A 19,434-nucleotide genomic window follows, 5' to 3' on the forward strand; every position below is an offset into this window, starting at 1 on the left:
ATTTTATATCCTCTCTACTCCGACCATCATCAGTTATTTTGCTTCCAAAATAGCAAAACTCATTTACTACTTTAAGTGTCTCATTTCCTAATCTAATTCCCTCAGCATCACCCGACTTAATTCGATTACATTCCATTATCCTCGTTTTGCTTTTGTTGATGTTCATCTTATACCCTCCTTTCAGGACACTGTCCATTCCGTTCAACTGCTCTTCCAAGTCCTTAGCTGTCTCTGAAAGAATTACAATGTCATCGGCGAACCTCAAAGTTTTTATTTCTTCTCCATGGATTTTAATACCTACTCCGAACTTTTCTTTTGTTTCCTTTATTGCTTGCTCAATATACAGATTGAATAACATCGGGGAGAGGCTACAACCCTGTCTCACTCCCTTCCCAACCACTGCTTCCCTTTCATACCCCTCTACTGAAAAGGCTGCTGCCCCTCTTCAGGAACCACACGTTTGTCTGGCCTCTCAACAGATACCTCTCCGTTGTGGTTGCACCTACGGTACGGCTATCTGTATCGTTGAGGCACGCAAGCCTCCCCACCAACGCAAAGGTCCGTGGGTTCATGGGGGGAGGATTTTATTCATGTCAAGCACATTTTATGAAAGCATATGTTGAGCAAGAAGATTTTTCCGAAATATACTTCAGTGGAAAGCATACTTCATTCAGTTTTTTAAATGAAGATCTTTCCTGTGTCAGTTTTGGTGCATACCAAGAATACCGAATCGTTGGTGTTAAGATAGTAGCACTGAATTGATGTTGCACGATCGAATGTATTTTAACTGCATCCTCTCTTGAGGATAATTCGCCTGTTGTTGTAGGGGCACTTTTTAGTCGTTTAATTATATTTTTTGACTTGGCGATAGAAATATACATCACAGTGGTAAACAGGAGGAGTACATTTGCGTGAAATAATCATCATAGTACACGTTACTTCACCTTGCTCATTGATGAATGTCCCATAATATAATTTCAAATCTGCTTGGCCATCCTACGAATCCATGAGTCGAAGGAATGTATGTTAGCGACTTACGACTTGAAATCTGTTTCCAAGAATTTTGCGTAAGTTCAGAATGGTTCAAATGGCTCTGAGCACTATGGGAGTTTAACATCTGACATCTGAGGTCATCAGTCCCCTAGAACTTAGAACTACTTAAACCTAACTAACCTGACATTACACGCATCCATGCCCGAGGCAGGATTCGAACCTGCGACCGCAGCGGTCGCGCGGTTCTAGACTGAAGCGCCTAGAACCGCTCGGTCACAACGGCCGGCTTTGTGTAAGTCTCTTTTGTTAGTTTTCCTGACTTGGAGCGTGTAACGACAACATTCTGACACTCTTCTAATTTCTTGACGGCTGCAGCAACTCGAGTATAAAATTTATTGGTAGGCTCTTACGTACGTGAAAATATATGAGGTAACTGTTTCCCTGAAACCGGCAAGACTGTTCTGCACTGTGTAAAAGTAGGTGGTTTTGGACAGATTGAGTTTTTTCATCAAAACGGTCACTGCACCCATGTAATACATTGCCTTGTTATACGTTAATTCATACTGTTATCCAGTCTGGTCAGTGTTAATTAGATAATCAAGGCTGAAGCTCGGCATTATATGTCTCGTCTGTATACAAAACTTTCCTGCTGCTTCCACTGTTTCTTTTAAATTTGCAACATTCTTCTTGTTGAAAAATTTGATGGTTTTTCGCTGTCTTACTGAATGTTTACGTTTGAAGCTTTTGACCCGGGTACCATTAGCAGATCAGTAGTGACAGAGTCGTGAGCTCTTAACTTCGCCTTGTGGGTTAAAGCTAGGCGGACTGTGTCTATCTAAAACTATTTCACTGATAAAGCAGTGGAGTGTTGATCCAGTTCCACCGATTAACACTGGTGTAACACGTAGTAGAATTACCTGCGGTGCAAAGACATGGTACGCGTGGACTAGGTCAAGCAAGTCTCGCACAACATCGTATAACTAAGAACGGAATAGAAATTTTGCTCACTGAAATGAAAACCAAATGGGCAAATGATGAGTCACAGTTGCAGTTTTCGTTTTAATTCAGAAATTACGTTTATTACGTTCCAATGTTCTAACAAAAGGGGTACGTGCTGCCTGAACATGTCTGCGCGTTTTGTGTTAGCTGTTGAGGCCATCTGGTGTACTGGACACTTTTACATACATTACGTTGACTACGAGGGGGCGGACACACTGGTGTCACGCGCTGGCCACGCCATGGTCCGCTAGTATATTCGGTTACCACAGCTGCGAGCGGTAGCTGTGCTACAACGCGGAATAGGCAAGACGTGGTGGGGAAATAGCCAGTGTTTCGTGATTATTAGAATAAAATAATTTACACTATCGCTTCAGAGAATATCGTCTACTGTCCCAAGAGTGCAGATTCTCGTATGGTATGTATACACCCATTAACAACTGGGTTAGGCACTCTTGTCTGGTAGCTTGTAGCACCCCTCTTCACCTTCGATGTCAGTGACACGACGTGATATGGACTCCGCTCTGATCCATCAATATGCGACGACTAATGAAAATCTGTCTGACCTGTAAAGTGGGTAAACATTTACATACCAACCCTGAAGAAAGGGAATCCAAAAAAGTATGAAAATTGCATAGCAATTGCTTTGACATCACGTGCTAACAAGATTCGCTTAAAAATAGTCCAGAACTGACTAAAACCATACTTGGACAAAGTGTTGCCAAGGGAACAAGCAGGTTTCGGAAAGGGCAGAGGGACCAGAGACCGAAAAGCAAACGTAAGATGGAGCATGGAAAAAGCTAGAGAATATCAACAACACTTACCTGTGTGCTTCATAGACGAAGCAAAGGATTTCACTGTGTAAGTCACTCAAAAATATTGGAAGTTCTAGGTTTTATGGTATCACCAGAGCACCACCTACACGTAATCAGAAAGATGTAAAAATTCAAGAACCAACAGTAAAAATACAATAGAATGTCAGGAACTTTCGGGTAGGGAAAGGAGTTTGTCGGAGATGGTTAATATCTCCGTCTCTTTTAAATTTATGTAGTGAATACGTAACGAGAACTGCAGCTCTAACAGACGCGGAAACTGGAACTGAAATGGGAGGTATTTAATCAACAAGTCGTGATACGAGTATGAAACAACACTTATAGTGGGCTGTCGTGAGAGACTGCAGAAATTTTTGCAAGGGAGGGCAAAATTTGTCTCGGCCCAAGAACTAGTTTTGACAAGATATGTATAAAACTTATTGCACCTCAAAAGAGTGATAGTTATGTATTTAAGGTAGATAATTGATCTAATAAATTAATTTAATAAGAGTAGATTAATTTGGTACCTGTATCGTAAGCATATTTCCATAGTATCTGCAAAGTACATCTGTTCCACATCTACACGGAAGAGCCAAAGAAACTGGTACACCTGACTAATATCGCGTAGGGGCCCCGCTAGCACGCAGAAGTGGCGCAACACCACGTGGCATGGACTCGACTAATGTCTGATGTAGTGCTGGAGGGAAATGACACCATGAATCATACAGGGCTGACCATAAATCGGTAAGAGTACGAGTGAGTGGAGAGGTCCTCTGAACAGCACTTTGCAAGGCATCCCATATATGCTCAATAATGTTCATGTATGGGGAGTTTGATGGCCAGCGGAAGTGTTTAAACTCAGAGGAGTGTTCCTGGAGACACTCTGTAACAAGTCTGGACGTGAGGGGTGTCGCATTGTCCTACTGAAATTACCCAAGTCCGTTGGAATGCACAATGGACATGAATGGATGCAGGTGATCAGACAGGGTGCTTACGTACATGTCACCTGTCAGAGTCGTCTCTAGACGTATCAGGGGTCCCATATCACTCCAACTGCACACGCCCCACACCACTACAGAGCCTGCACCAGCTTGAACAATCCCCTGCTGACATGCAGGGTCCATGGACTCCATACCCGTCTCCATACCCGTACACGTCCATCCGCTCGATACAATTTGATTCAAATGGTTCAAATGGCTCTAAGCACTATGGGACTTAACATCTGAGGTCATCAGTTCCATAGACTTAGAAACTACTTACTAACCTAAAGACATCACACACATCCATGCCCGAGGCAGGATTCGAACCTGCGACCGTAGCAGCAGCGCGGTTCTGGACTGAAGTGCCTAGAATCGCTCGGCCACAGCGGCTGGAAATACAATTTGAAACGAGACTCGTCCAACCAGGCAACATGTTTACAGTCATCAACAGTCCAATGTCGGTGTTGACGGGCCCAGGCGAGGCGTAAAGCATTGCGTCGCGCAGTGATCAAGGGTACAGTAGTGGGCCTTCGGCTCCGAGAGCCCATATCAATGATGTTTCGTTGAATCGTTCGCACGCTGACACTTGTTAATGCCTCAGCAATTTGCGGAAGGGTAGCACTTCTGTCGCGTTGAACGATGCTCTTTCCGTCGTTCATATTCCTGATATTCACGGTACACTCGTGAAATTGTCGTACGGGAAAATCCCCATTGCATCGCTACCTCGGGGACGCTGTGTCCCATCGCCTTTGCGCCGACTATAACACCACTTTTAAACTCACTTAAATCTTGATAATCTGCCATAGTAACAGCAGTAACCGATCTAACAACTGCGCCAGACACTTGTTGATTATATAGGCGTTGCCGACTGCAGCACCGAATTCTGCCTTTGTACATATATCTGCATTTGAATACGCATGTCTATACCAGTGTCTTTGGTGCTTCAGTGTACATCTACATGTACCTGTACAATTCCTCAAGCTGCTTTGCGGTGTGTGGCAGAGGGTAGTCTGTACACCATTGTCACCCCTTTTCTTGTTCCAGTCGCGTATGACTCGTGGGAAGAACGATAGCCGGTAAGACTGAGTGTGGGCTTGAATCGCTCTAACGGTATCTTAATCGTCGTTTGGCGAGATATACTTAGGTCGAATCAGTATATTTGTTGGCTCTTCTAGGAACTTATACTCTCGGAACAGTAAACAAGAACTGCTCTCTTTGCAGCGTCTACCACTAGAATTCGTTGATCATTTCGATGATGCTTTCGTGTTTTCTAAATGACTTTACGCTTTCTAGATGAACTTGTAACAAAACGCATGGGTCGTCTTTGAATCTATTCTATTTTCTCTATCTGTCCAATCTTTTACGGATACCATACCACCGAACATTATTGAAATACTGGTATATTACTGATATGGATGCCCTATTTTTGATTCAACATCTGCATTTACGTCCTCATTGGTGAAATCCATGGGATTCAACGAGTTATCAAATAAAGCTAAAAAAAGTCACAAAAATAATTTATTCATACTCCCATAATGTTAGGCAGGTTGAGACAAAAAATTACAAATCTGAAATAGGAGAAAAAGGCAGAACTATTGAGAATGTCCTGCTGGATATAAACAAAAATGCCACATCAGTACCCTTCGCAGTACAGAAACAGTGAATAAACTTTAAAAATTTGTTATTCGTAGTTGAAGTCATGTATAATACTATATTTGCTTATAAAACGTCATATTTGTTCACGTTAATGGATTTATTGTATTACTTTCACGATTTCTATTTTTAGTGGTGACTGGAGTAACTGAAGTTGGTAATAATGTGTTTTGGAAGCTCCATTTCTTTTGGTTGGTTAGGTAAAATGTACCTAGCCTGGGACATTTACAACTAGATCAATGTGGGAAACCTCCGAAACTATCCTCAAATTTGGAGGTAGAATCAACTTTTAGCAGCCTAGGACTTCACAAAGGTAATCCTCGTTTCTCTAGTTGTCGCAATATTGTGCACACATGCCAACTAGAATGCAGAATCCTTATCTTTGTGACTGCATGTTGCCCTGCATCCACCCATAGACTTTACGAGGACCTCAGTCGTGGAGAGAACGTTTCTTCAGCTTAGAAATTTCATATTTTTATCCCTCTCTTCTATCGCGGGAAATGATTTAATTTTTTCGACTGATGTGTTTGGGCTCAAGTATAGACGAACACACCTACAGTGTAGCATTTCTGTGTGCAGGAAAAGCTCTGTCAATTAAAACTGAATGCAGAATCGGCAAACTATCATGGGTCTCCTTTTGCCACGGACAAATAGTAGACTAGTACTGTGATTCCGTTGCGCTTCAAGGGATGTTAAGCGTGGAAGGGGCGTCCGTATGGGAATTGGTGTGTCTGTGTGTGTGTTTGGGGTTTATGGGCGCTCAACATCGAGGTCATCAGCGCCCTGACACACAGTAAAAGGAACGAATGTGGAGAGACCTAATAAAACTGAAAAACACACTCAAAGCAGGAAAAGAGGGAAAATACGACCTGAGAAGGTAAAACCTAAGGTAAGGGATAACATAGCGACAAGAATGACATAGGAAACCGTCAGTGTCTGGCCACTTACATAAAATATGGGCGAGCTTGTCACACAGGAAACAAGTTAAAATCCCCTCCCTAAAATCTTTGTAAAAACATTCGACATGGCACAGAACTTTAAAACTTTAACCACATTCGTCCGAGTGTTGCCTAAAAGAGTTGGCAGGTCCGCTGGCAAGGCAGCCGCGGCCCGCTGGTCAGAAAATAAAACGCAATCCAATAAAACGTGGCGCACAGTGACCTGGACGCCGCAAGCACCACACAGTGGAGGGTCCTCCCGCCGGAGCAGGAAGCCATGCGTCATAGGGCTGTGGCCTATTCGAAGCCGAGTGAGGAGAACCTCGTCCCGTCGATGGGGCTGAAAGGAAGTACACCACACACGCGTTGTGGGCTTGACTATACGGAGCTTATTGTCAGTCACTTCCAGCCACTCATCCTCCCACCGACGCATGACCCGTGGGCTCAACAGCAAGGTGAGTGCGTGCAAGGGGATAGCACACTGAGATACGTGTGGATCAAGACACGCTTCCTTGGCTGCGAGATCTGCCCCTTCATTCCCAGCAATGCCAACATGCCCCGGAACCCAGCAGAAAGCTACAACCTTCCCCAGTCGCTGTAGTCGGAGGAGGGCATCCTGGATGGTCTGGACTACTGTAACTGCCGGATACAAATGGTGCAATGATTGAAGGGCACTGAGGGAATCGGAACAGACAAGAAATTTAGGAGAGGAAGAATGTCTCATCTCCTCCAGCGCCCGCAAGATCGCAGACAATTCTGCATCAAAGACCGTGAAAGGCGGAGGCAGTCGGACCTTAAGGACACGATCCGGAAAAACAACGGAGCAGCCAACGGAATCCCCTTGTTTCGACCCATCCGTAAAAACCGCTACATAGTCGTGGTGCTCAGATAAAACAGCAGAAAATGCTGCATGAAAAACGGTGGCAGGAGTGCAACCCCTCTTGTACTGCAATAAATCTAAAATCACTCTGGGCCTCTTCAGTAACCAGGGTGGCAGGTGGTTAAAACCCTGGATTTGGGGTTGTACAGACTCCACACCAAGCGACTCTAGAACACGTTGCACACGGATCCCAAACGGCAACGTAGCCCGGGGACGGCGGGAAAAAAGGCGTTCCAGAGGTGGATGGGCAACAAGGTGGTGAGCAGGCGAGCTGGGAGCCGCAAGAAACTTACAAGCCTGGCGCACCAGAAGGAGCTGCCGCCGGATGGTAAGTGGCGGTTCGCCAGCCTCAGCACAGAGACTTGGTATGGGACTGGTCCGATAAGCACCCGTGGCCAGTCGAATCCCAGCATGGTGGACAGTGTCAAGGATCCGCAAATAAGACGGCCTCGCTGACCCATATACTGTGCACCCATAGTCCAGCCGCGAACGCACAAAAGCCCGATAAAACTGAAGGAGACGCGCCCTGTCCGCGCCCCAAGACCTGTGGCTGAGGCACTTGAGGATGTTGAGTGCCTTCAGGGATCTGGCTTTCAAGTCACGTAGGTGTGGCAGCCATGACAACCTGGAGTCAAAAATTAGTCCCAGAAACCGCACTGCGTCTCTAAAATGTAGGACAGCATCCCCCATATGCAAGGCAGGCAAAGTAAAAAGACGACGAGAACGATTAAAAGGAACACAAACACACTTATCGGCAGAAAACCGAAAACCTGTCTTTGCAGCCCACTCCTCTAACCGCCGCACTGTTAGCTGCAACTGACGGCTCACGGTTGCAACACTGGAGGAGGAACAGAAAACAGCAAAGTCGTCCACAAACAAGGAGCACTGTACTGGACTCCTCACTGTAGACGTTATACTGTTTATGGCTATGGCAAAGAGGGTAACGCTTAAAACACTGCCCTGGGGGACACCGTTCTCCTGCTCAAAGCGATCAGACAGTGTGTTACCAACGCGGGTCCGAAAAAACCGCTGAGACAGGAAAGACCGAATGAAAATGGGGAGGCGGCCACGAAAGCCCCATTGATGCAGTTGTGCAAGAATACAGTGTCTCCAAGTAGTATCATATGCCTTGCTGATATCAAAGAAGATACCGATACAGTGATGCTGACGGAGGAAAGCCTGCTGAATAGCCGCCTCGAGGAGTGTCAGGTTGTCGACTGTGGACCGAAATTTTCGGAATCCACACTGAAAGCGGCTAAGGAGCTGCCTGGTCTCTAGCAGCCAGACCAGACGACGGTTAACCATTCGTTCCAGGGTCTTTCCGACACAGCTTGTCAAGGCAATACTACGATAACTACTGGGACATGTGCGGTCCTTGCCTGGTTTGAGGAGAGGGATGAGGATTGCCTCCCTCCACGAGGTGGGGAAAACTCCCGTCCGCCATATGAGATTAAAACATTCGAGGAGGATTTCCTTTGACGCCGCTGGCAGATGGCGAAGCATGGAGTACCGGATGCGGTCGTAACCTGGTGCGGTGTCAGAAGCCGCAGTAAGTGCCGATTCAAGTTCCCACATGGAGAAAGGGGAGTTGTAGGCCTCAGAATTGTTCGACCGAAAGTCCAGCTTCGCTCGTTCGACAGTCGCACGGTAGCGACGAAATGCTGGATCCTGGGTTGCAGTGGCAGTACTTTGTGCAAAATGCTCTGCCAGCGTCTGAGCAATGGCTCTGGGTGTTGTTTGGAGGCATCCCTGGTTCAGGACTGCAGCTATTGGTAGACGGCTGCGTTTACCGGAAATCCTCCGGATGGCTTCCCATACTTTTGTGGAACAAGTGGAACGGTTGATGGAGTCCAGGAACTCCTGCCATGACCTTGGGAATTGGTGACGGATGACAGGTACGTATACTGCTGCCCTATTTATATGTAGGGAATCTGCGACGGAATACCTGCGCCATGGTGTTAGACACATTCCCATCTGCAGCTCGGTAAGGGCTGATCACGAAACAGAAAAAAATTGAGGATATTGTTTTGGCATGGTTCTGGGGACGTTCCTATCCATGTTGTCTGCCAGGGTGTGTAGGGCCAACGGTAAAATTCGGAGGCGGTGGTGTTATGGTGTGGTCGTGTTTTTCATGGAGGTGCCTTGCACCCTTGTTGTTTTGCGTGGCACCATCACAGCACAGGCCTACAATGAAGTTTTAAGCACCTTCTTGCTTCCGACTGTCGAAGAGCAATTCGGAGATGGCGATTGCATCTTTCAACACGATCGAGCACCAGTTCATAGTGCACGGCCTGTGGCGGATTGTTTACACGACAATAACATTCCTGTAATGTACTGGCCTGCACAGAGTCCTAACGTGAATCCTATAGAACACCTTTAGCATGTTTTGGAACGCCGACTTCGTGCCAGGCCTCACCGACCGACATCGATACCTCTCCTCAGTGCAGCACTCCGTGAAGAATGGGCTGCCATTCCCCAAGAAACCTTCCAGTACCTTACTGAACGTATGCCTGCGAGAGTGGAAGCTGCCATCAAGGCTAAGGGTGGGCCAACACCATATTGAATTCCAGCATTACCGATGGAGGGCGCCACGAATTTGTACGTCATTTTCAGCCAGGTGTCCGGATACTATTGATCACCTAGTGAATGTGAGAACTGTGTTGTTGTGTTGGAAACTGACTTCCCTTGTCCCCCCTCTTTCCCAACTACACACACACACACACACACACACACACACACACAGTGCGGGCGCCTATGCTGGACCGAATAAAACACTGAAAGTACGCTGGAAGAAATGCGAAAAGAAGTGAGAAAGTGGTCTAGAGCTAAATTTGAAGAAAACAAAAATTCATCGTCATTCTATAAATGCCTGCCACAGAAAGGTTTCCGCGTCCGTGGGAAGAAGAGAAAGTCACTGGGTGCCACGTCAGAAAATTTGGAGAGAGAGCAGATTTTGATAGCCCTTAGAAGTAGCACGTGTGACTGTGTGCATTGTAACCGCAGCAGTTTACTTCCCAACAAAGAAAAGTGAAGCGCGGCCAGCGGTGTAGAGCGTGTTGCTGTGTTCCGGCAGGAGGGCGGCGGCACGTCCTACTCGCTGAGCGTCAACTGCAGCGTGGAGCGCGTGCTGGACTCGCGCGTGCGCACCTCCTTGCGGCTGGAGCCGACGCCGCACTACGCGCCGCCGTTCGCGCCGTCGCAGTCGCAGCCGCAGCAGGCGCGCTCCGTCACCTCCGTCAACCTGACGCTGCGCTCGCCGCGCACAGACGGCCCGCAGCCGCCCGTCGACGTGACGTCGTCGGCCGCGACGCGCGGCCGCCAGCAGCTCAGCTACTCGACGGCCAGCTGGGACCCGGCGCAGGGCTTCCAGTCGCAGCTGCGCATCTGCATCGGGCCCGGCGGCGCCGGCTCGGTGCAGGCGGCGCGCACGCGGCCCGCCCCTGCGCCCGCGGCGCCGCCTCCCGCCCCTGCGCCCGTTCGCGTGCCCTCGGCGGCGCCGCCCCCTGCCGCCGCGCCGCCCTCGCCGCCCGCGTCGCCGCCTCTCGCCCCAGACACGCCGACGGACGAGGAGCTGCTACGGGCGCAGGTGCGCTCCCTCGGCGGCGACCACCTGCGACCTTACACGCAAGGTAAACTCATCCTAGCTATTACCCTCGCTTAACAGCGCAACTTCGTAGACCCTTCCGTAAAAGCTGTACAGGAGCCCTCATACGTTCAATAATATTGTGAAATCGCCAGTATATTGACCATCTGAGGGCGCGAATTGTCGTATTGTTAATATTAGTAACATTGACGAACGGTATTGATTCTCCCCCAAAAAATTTTTAATGTTACCAATATATACTGAACTGTTAGTAGAAGCATTGACAGTTTGACAATATTCGCAATTCAGATACTGAGAGAGCTTTATGATCACACTACACGACGTTAGTGTGCGCTGTATATGTTTTCAGTTCGTGTTTGTAAATGTCATTCCAGGGATTCAATTTCTCAGGTAGTCATTTAATACAATACATTTTTAATAGCCCTCTGCAGCGGTAGTCATTATACACTGGTATACAAAATTTTAAGGACGAAAGTAACTTTCGCTTGCCAACTAACATTGCTTGAGGAAATTTGAACCATAGATAGAAAGATCTGCTACAGTAGAGTACAGAAGGAAACTGAAAGAAATATGCAATGAACCAAACAGAAATGACACTTTTATTCAAAGACTAAAAACTACAGTGGCGTCTCAGTGATTTTTGATGGTCTCCTGGACATTAAAATAGTCGGAACATGGTCCTTAATAGGGTGTGAGATCACCACCGACGGCCATGCATGTTCTGCAAAATGCTCCCTTGGTGACCATAATTTTTGTAAATATTTCATGTGGTAGGGCGTTCCACTCCTCCAGCGGCGCAGTTAACAAAGGCTGGACGGTTGTTGGTGTACGTGGACGTGCTACAATCCGTTTCCTCAACGCATCTCACAAGTACTTGATGGTGTTTTAAGTCGGGGAATGGGTAAAGCCGGTCCATTCGCCGAATATCCTCCCGTTCCAGGAGCTGCTCCACCTGCGTTCCATTCATCCAACAGTGCAATTTACAACTGTTGGATGGTAGTTAGTGCCTGTAGATGTACTGCAGTACGTCTCCCCAACGTATGCCACTCGTGCTAGATGCGTTTAAGTTGGGGGAAGAGGTAGCTCAGTCCATTCAGCGATATCCTCTCGTTCCAAGAGCTCTTCCACCTGTTCAACCGAAAAAATGAAGCCGAATGAACAGCTGCAAGGCGTGCATGGTAAAGGAATGAAGTGTCACAATAACTTTGACCGGTGAGTGGTGCCGTATTCAAAGATTTAGAGGTCAGGACGCCCATACAATATTATACCTCCCCACACAATACCCGGATCACCGAAAAAATCATGTTCGGCAATGTTCGTGGGTCCATTGCCTACCCTCATATGAAGAGATTTGGGAACTCGTAATGCATCCAGGAACGTGGTAGAACATAGTCGTTAAACAGAAGTCAAACGTGGCGGTAGTGCCTACAACATCCCTACCTATGGTCCACTAGTCTCCAAGGACGCGAGAAGTCCATGCTTCTGAATCTCAGAGGCTGAGATGATTTGTCAGCGGGGATCTCGTGTCAGTATTTTCATTTATTATGTGAGATGTTGTGCGTTTCATTATAGTCTAGAAGATTGCAGTATTTGACTCTGCACGTTGCCTGCAATGTATGTTGATCAGCTCGTCCACGTTTGTTCCCTGTACAGCTATCTGTCAAAATTGTCACTTAAAGGGTGCAGACATCTGCAGGTGTTAATGTCCGTGTTGACCATAGGGATCTACTCTGGTTGATTCCCCTTAATACTAACCAAGATGTAAGTAAGGGCACTCAAACTAGTCCTTGTAGAATCTCGACTTGGATTAAGCGATGTGTAAATGGTTATAACGTGAGATTCTAGTAAGTTTTCAGTGAATATCAGTGTGGAGAAGCACTAACTTATACTTCTTAATATGGCTAAAACATAGTAGCGTAGTCTTTCACTATAGAATTAATATGTCACGACACAAGTCACATTGTACAGATACGTCGTAGGAGCAGTAGATCAGGAAATTAGATGTTTAGATCTCATCTTTTTAGTCGCAAGTAAAGCAAATGTCAGACTGTACATTAATGTTGCGAAAGTGATCGTTGTTTACGAAAAATCGTGTTATAACACATTTCTGCTTACTTTATTGGCATGCTGTGTGACCAGGGACAAGAGGTAAATGGCACTTACGTAAAGAATGTCACCTATGGTATTTGCTTTACTGACATGGGATTGTCACAGAACTATCGAAATTCTAAATGGCAGGTGCTTCCGCAAAGACGTGTATTAAATCCCAGTTACGAACCTCCAACATTTAAGGAATCAGTTTATTACGAGGAACTGTCTGAGATTGCGGAGTACCTTATATGATACCAAAAATATAGAAACACGGCGAGAAACGCATGCTTAAACATAAACACAGGTGCTAGCCAAACCTAGTGGTTGCTGCGACGTCGAGAAATAAATAAGACAGTATTCTTGAGCAACTGCGCTCAAGTTACAAGAGAACGAGTTGTCTTTAAATTTTATTTTAACAGTTATTAATACCTTCTTCAGAGGAGCTTCTATTGGTTCTCTTTTCAGTTGTGGTGACCGCTAACGCATGTGATTGACCACTTTTAAAGTAACACTGTTTTTTAATATCACTTGCAGTCAACATTTAAATAAAGTTACCAGCAAATTTGTAAACTGTTCATTAAATAAATACACAAGTATGACAAAACGAGATATTCATGCTGTATTCATTTACTGTGTAATTGTGGCGGTTACTATGTTCTGAAAAACATTTACATAATAGAACATGTAGAAAAGACGCCGTAAATCAATAAGTAAAATAGGTGCTGATATGTAACTTCCAGGTATGATATGTGTAGTGCAATGCTATCATCTGAGATAACGTTTGTGAAATCGCATGAAGCGATTAAATGTTAATTCTCCGTTGCGAGAGATTAACTTATGTAGTTTTAAAGATTTTGACATATTGTCGTGTAACTGGATGCGCCTCATTCATCTGAGATCGCAAATGTATTCAGATTTGAATAAAATAATATTTGAACCATCAGTTGCTTTTATTTTAACCCCAAATATCAACTGGTTTCAGTCTTGGATCATCTTCACGGATAAGGGTTAAAATGGTTTAAGCCACCACATTACATTAGTCATTACTTAAATAATGTGTAATGCGTGCCATGAATATCAGTATACGGCACAGGACTTTTAGAAGCAAACATACGAATACTAAATGTACACAGCTCTGTACGCAGAGCCGTGTACCTTTAGTACTGTAAGCAATGACTAATGTAATGTGGTGGCTTAAACGATTTTAACCCTTATCCGTGAAGATGGCCCAAGACTGAAACCGACTGATATTTGGGTTTAAAATAAAAGGAACCGATGGTTCAAATGTGCATTTTATTCATTAGTTAGCAGCTGTTGACAGTCACCTTCAAAAAATGTTGTACAGATTTGCTTTAGTACTTGATGTGAATTGTTACAGACTCACAGAGAGCTGTAAGAAGCCGTCTTTCAGTTTGTCTCAAAGCTGTGCTGGTTAATCAGCATTTCCGTGTGACCATTCATATTGCCCCTATTTGTGTGTATTGAAGATTACCGGTTAGTCCTATCAAAGAACCGGATTCTGCCATCTGTTTGATCTGAACTGTTAATAATATCACTGGTTGTCATTGTGGTGTTCACATTTACTTTATATGGACTATGCGGGTGAATGGTTAAGTAAATATCGCCAAATTAGGCACTACGCCCATTCGCAGCTTCTTTGAAGCCCGCTTATTAGTACTGTCAGCCACCTGAAACGGAGTAATAGTGGTAAAGCTAAATGGCTGACAGTATGCCTGATGTTGAACAAAGCATTTGATCCGGCGCCATGGTTCTGAACAATGTTGGTCAAAGGCCATCTAAAGACAAAGAAGTTCACGAAGAGTGCCATTACTTAATGTAGTATTTGACGTATTAGCGTTGACCGCTTGTTGAGGTACGTTTTCTTGTGCCATCCACGCAATCCATTATGCAGGATTTTGCGTGCAGTATTCGTTTATAAAGGCAACAACTGTATAGTAACGTAAGACGTTCCCAGTGTTATTGTTTTTGTTGTTGTTGTCTTCAGCCATAGGAATGCATTGATGCAGCTCTCCGTGCTCGTCTATTGTGCATAAGCCTCTTTATCTCTGCATAACCACTGCAACCTACATAGGTTTGAACCTGGTTACTGTATTCCTCTCTTGATCTCCCTCTACAATCTCCCCCCCGACATGTACTACTAAACTTTTTATTCAAGTAAAGCCGATTTTTTTTTCCCTCAGTCGATTCATCAAGTCTTCATTAGTTACTCGATTTGCACATCTAATCTTCAACATTCTTCTCAGCATCACATTTTAAAAGCTTCTATTCTCTTGAGTGAACAGTTTATCGTCCACGTTTCACTATCATAAAAGGCCACACTCCAGACAAATACCTTCAAAAAAGACTTCCTAACAAGTAAATTTACATTCGATTTCAGCAGATTTCATATTTTCTTGGTATTGCTAGTCTGCATTTATATCCTCTCCTGCTTAGACGGAACGTAAACGTGTTTGCGAAGACACCTCTTATCAGAGAGCATTTGTTTTGTAGCATAAGAAAGTATGTCGCTCTCATTCGAACAATTTGCATGTTATGGAAGGAAGTAATATTCGCTCCTTTCCATGAGTACAGCATAAGCTGTTTGGTAGGGTGTGTAAGATGTTCCTTATATTCAAACAAATAGAAATACTCGTACGACAGACATCTAGCTGTTCGCCTCAAAAGCTCATTTAACGACTTGCCGCTAATATTCGGGTTTCACCCACTTAGACTAAATGCTTGCCGTGCTAAGAAAACTGCTTATTTATTCAAGCAGCTTACGTCCACTCTATCTTGCTGCTGAACCCATGAAGTAGTAAGGGGGACATTGTGTTGTTCGCAGCGCTAACCCGCAGTCGATGAAGCCCTTATCTGGAACACGGATCTTGAATTTTCACGAGTGAAATTTCCGAAGGTAATCGCTCCCACTTTTTCAGGAATTCTCCTATCGAAGTGTCTATGTATACGCTGCCAAAGTGGAAAGTTGTCGTTGTGGCATAGCGATGGGATTGACATGTCAGTGACATTTAGTTTGTTGTAGTCCGCAGTTCGTGATCTTGCGGTAGCATTCTCGCTTCTCGCGCACGGGGTCCAGGGTTCGATTCACGGCGGAGTTAGGGATTTTCTATGCCTCGAGATGACTGGGTGTTTGTGTCCTTTATTTTCATTTCATCATCATTGACTCGCAAGTCGCCGAAGTGGCGTCAACTAAAAAGGACTTGCAATACGGTGGCCGAACTCCCCCGCATGGGGCCTCCCGGCCAACGATGCCATAGGATCATTTCATTTCGGTTTGTTGTATTGTCGCATACTTTTTTCAAAAATGTCAGTCAGGTGCCCTTTGCAACATTTGGTGAACGTAGTCGTGGTGTGTGTGTGTGTGTGTGTGTGTGTGTGTGTGTGTGTGTGTGTGTGTGTGTGTGGTTCAGATGGGTAAATTGGAATACTATCCCGTCAAAAAACCTTCGGCTTGGATGGATTTTATTGTTATTGAAAAATTAACAGATATTCGTGAAAGTTCACTTAAAAAATGGGCCCCTTCCCTCTCGGCGGAAGTCGCAAAACTGCAATCACAGTTGAAAACATAGAGAATGTATAGAATATGGTATTGGGCGATCTCTGATTACAGTTGTATGAAATAGCTGAGACAACAGGCAAGTCGGAAGAAGAGTGCAGTGCATGTAACACGAGGAAGTAACTAAGCTTTGTGCAAGATAGGTCTCACATTTTTATTGAGCGCTCACCAAAAGCAATTGCTAGCAGCGTTATTTTAAAAAGACTCCAATTGACTTTCTATGCTGATTTGTTGCTATGAATGAGACATGGGTAGACTATTTGTCACCAGAAATTAGAGTTCAACACAATAAATATTAGCCACGTTGGGACAGTGGTTTTCCGTGACTGTTTTATACTAAAGGTTTTATGTAAACACCACAGTTAGTCACAGTTAACTACTATCGATTTTACAGTGTGTCCATCGAAGGAATCCTTGATTTCAAAATTACAAAATATCTCGAAAACTAAGATCGATAGACAAGTGCAACAAACGGTTTGTTTATTGTGAAAGCTGTAAGAACTTTGTACAGAAATTTCGAAATAGTTCAGAAAGCTGCTAACAGATTGCGATGTAATCACAATACCTAGCGCGTACAAATATTGCGCTGCAAGCCAGAGCGATCAGTTTCACTGCTGAAACATGGAAGGATGCTGGCATACAGAAGGAAGAGGCTGAAATCATGTATTCCATTGAACAACTTGTTTCTTTTCTGGTTCTGGAATACCACAGGTTAGAACAAAGTCCAACGACAACAAGGCGCAGTTTCCAAACACGACGTAATGTTCCAAAAGGACCAGATGCGAAAACCATTCGCAAGCTCTTCCTCAAATTCCAGTGGACAGGCAGCGTGGCTGGTCATCTAGCGGGGAATGTTGGCCCAAGGCAAACTGTAGTTACTCCTGAAATTGTCGCCAAGGTTCTGAAACTACTAACAAAACCCAGGGAAATCCGCCCGCAGAATTTCAGTAGAGACATGTTTGAAGCGTTCCAGCAGGCAGAAAATATTAAGACAGAGCCTACCCATGTTTCGATTCAAAATCCGAAGCTACCTGTGCGAGCTGTACGACAGGGGGCTGACTGATAATGAAGGATTGATGATGACTGCATCTGGTTCACAGATGAAACACACTTCCACCTGAACAGAATCGTGAGTAAACAAAAGTCTTGATTTTGGGGTTCCGAAAATCCCTATTTTTGTGTATTCCCTCAAAGCTACTGTTTGGGCTACGGGATGCAGCAGGGGCATTAACTTTCCCTTTTTTCACGCGAAATCGATCACTAGTGAACGTTACGTTGTAATTTTGGAACGATTTGCAGCCACACATCTAGCGTTGGATGATCGACGAGGCACTGAGTGGTTCATACAAGATGGGGCCAGACGAGATCACAGCGAACAGGTATTCTGCCTCTTGATGAGTACTTTGGGAATAGCCACTGCGTAGGCTTATTGCAATTTACTGGCGCAAGGATGGATCGGCGTCCATATTCGCCCGATCTAACTCCCTGTGACAACTTTTTGTGGGGCACATCGAGGGACACTGTCTATCGGAACCATCCTACCGCGCTGGGCGACATTGAATTGCCGATCTGTGTGACATCTGAATCCATTTCTGTTGAGATGCTGCAGGACGTGATGGCAAATGTTCCTTTGTACCATCTTCATACTGTGTGTGGTCGATATTTCAAATAGATTGCGAAGACTGTTTGCAGAGGACAAGTTTAATAATGGGCGCTAATACTGTGCGAGCTTTACAGTGTGCAGTGCCATCTGTTAGCAGTTTTTCGAACTATTTCGAAAAGGCTTCCTAAAATTCTTATGATTTTGACAATAAATATACCTACTCTTGCACTCGTCCATCGATCGTAGTTTCGGACATAGTTAATTTTGAAACCAGGGATTCCGTCGCTGAACATCCTGTATAACATTAATTTACTGGCTACGCGTTTAGAGCCACTACTGCTCATATCAGGCGTCAAGATATACAAATAATTTATTTCCTTCACTGGGAGTGTTAACTAAAGTATCGCAAGTGTTTTTGCGTTGTGTGTCTTCTGTAGCTGCAAATCGTATGTCTCCACATGAAGTGGAAACAATATGTATGGTATATTTCTTGTCAGATAGACGTGCTGCCGTGTGAATGTTCATCAGCTCCAATATAGACCTCATGTTAAAAACACGGTGGAACGTGACTCAAAAGAGAGCTAGAGTGGTACTACAAAATGAGCACAGGAGCTCGACCTGTACACCAGCACTTCGATCTACATGCAGTAAGTCACCAGCATATTAAAGCTGGTAAACATTTACACGGCAGCACGTCATTTTGACAGATATGTACCATGATTTTTTTTTCTTTGTAGGAAGGCGTACATAATGGAGCTCACAAAGAATTTGCAAGTCAACAAACCAGCGATAATCTACTTAATTGTGTTAGTAAAGTAGAATCGGAATGTGTATGGCGACAGGTGAATAGGACAAACACCATAGACACTAGCCGTTCTGCGGTAAAGCGAATTTCAGCGGTTTCTGTTTGCCATTATTAAAATAAAATAGATAACGGGGAAGTATCGAAAATCCACCAGCAAGTACAGCAGACTTAAGTCTTTAACTCTTCAAATGCTACTGCTCCAAAGTTTCGTTTCAAATTACATCAGTGATTTTTTTTTTGTAAGTAAATGGGGCTTCCTGATTGTAATGAATTATTATATAAATTTATGTTACAAATGTAGGACGCTGTTTCCAAACAGTTATGTGCTTCCGTTACTTAAAATATTGCTTTATATTTATCCAAACTATCTAAACGTATCTGTATGTGATACGTAGTTTTCCTTCATTTGTGATAAAAGTAAACAGACGGAAAAAAATTGTGCGTGCCGTACGTTAGGCTTGCCAACCTAACTGTCTGGTCAGAAGTCGGAGATCGACATAAGTAC

The 19,434-nt window shown here is 44.7% G+C and overlaps 1 protein-coding gene across 1 annotated transcript in view; it reads left to right on the forward strand.

Moving 5' to 3' along the window:
- Positions 1 to 19,434, forward strand: part of LOC126456553 (TGF-beta-activated kinase 1 and MAP3K7-binding protein 3) — a 422,096-nt gene that overhangs the window by 114,348 nt on the left and 288,314 nt on the right. The window contains exon 3 of the mRNA XM_050092300.1: positions 10,326 to 10,881. Within this exon, the coding sequence (XP_049948257.1) occupies positions 10,326 to 10,881 (556 nt within the window). The remainder of the gene's footprint in view (positions 1 to 10,325; positions 10,882 to 19,434) is intronic.

This window comes from Schistocerca serialis, chromosome 2, assembly GCF_023864345.2.
Source record: "Schistocerca serialis cubense isolate TAMUIC-IGC-003099 chromosome 2, iqSchSeri2.2, whole genome shotgun sequence".
Taxonomy (NCBI): domain Eukaryota; kingdom Metazoa; phylum Arthropoda; class Insecta; order Orthoptera; family Acrididae; genus Schistocerca; species Schistocerca serialis.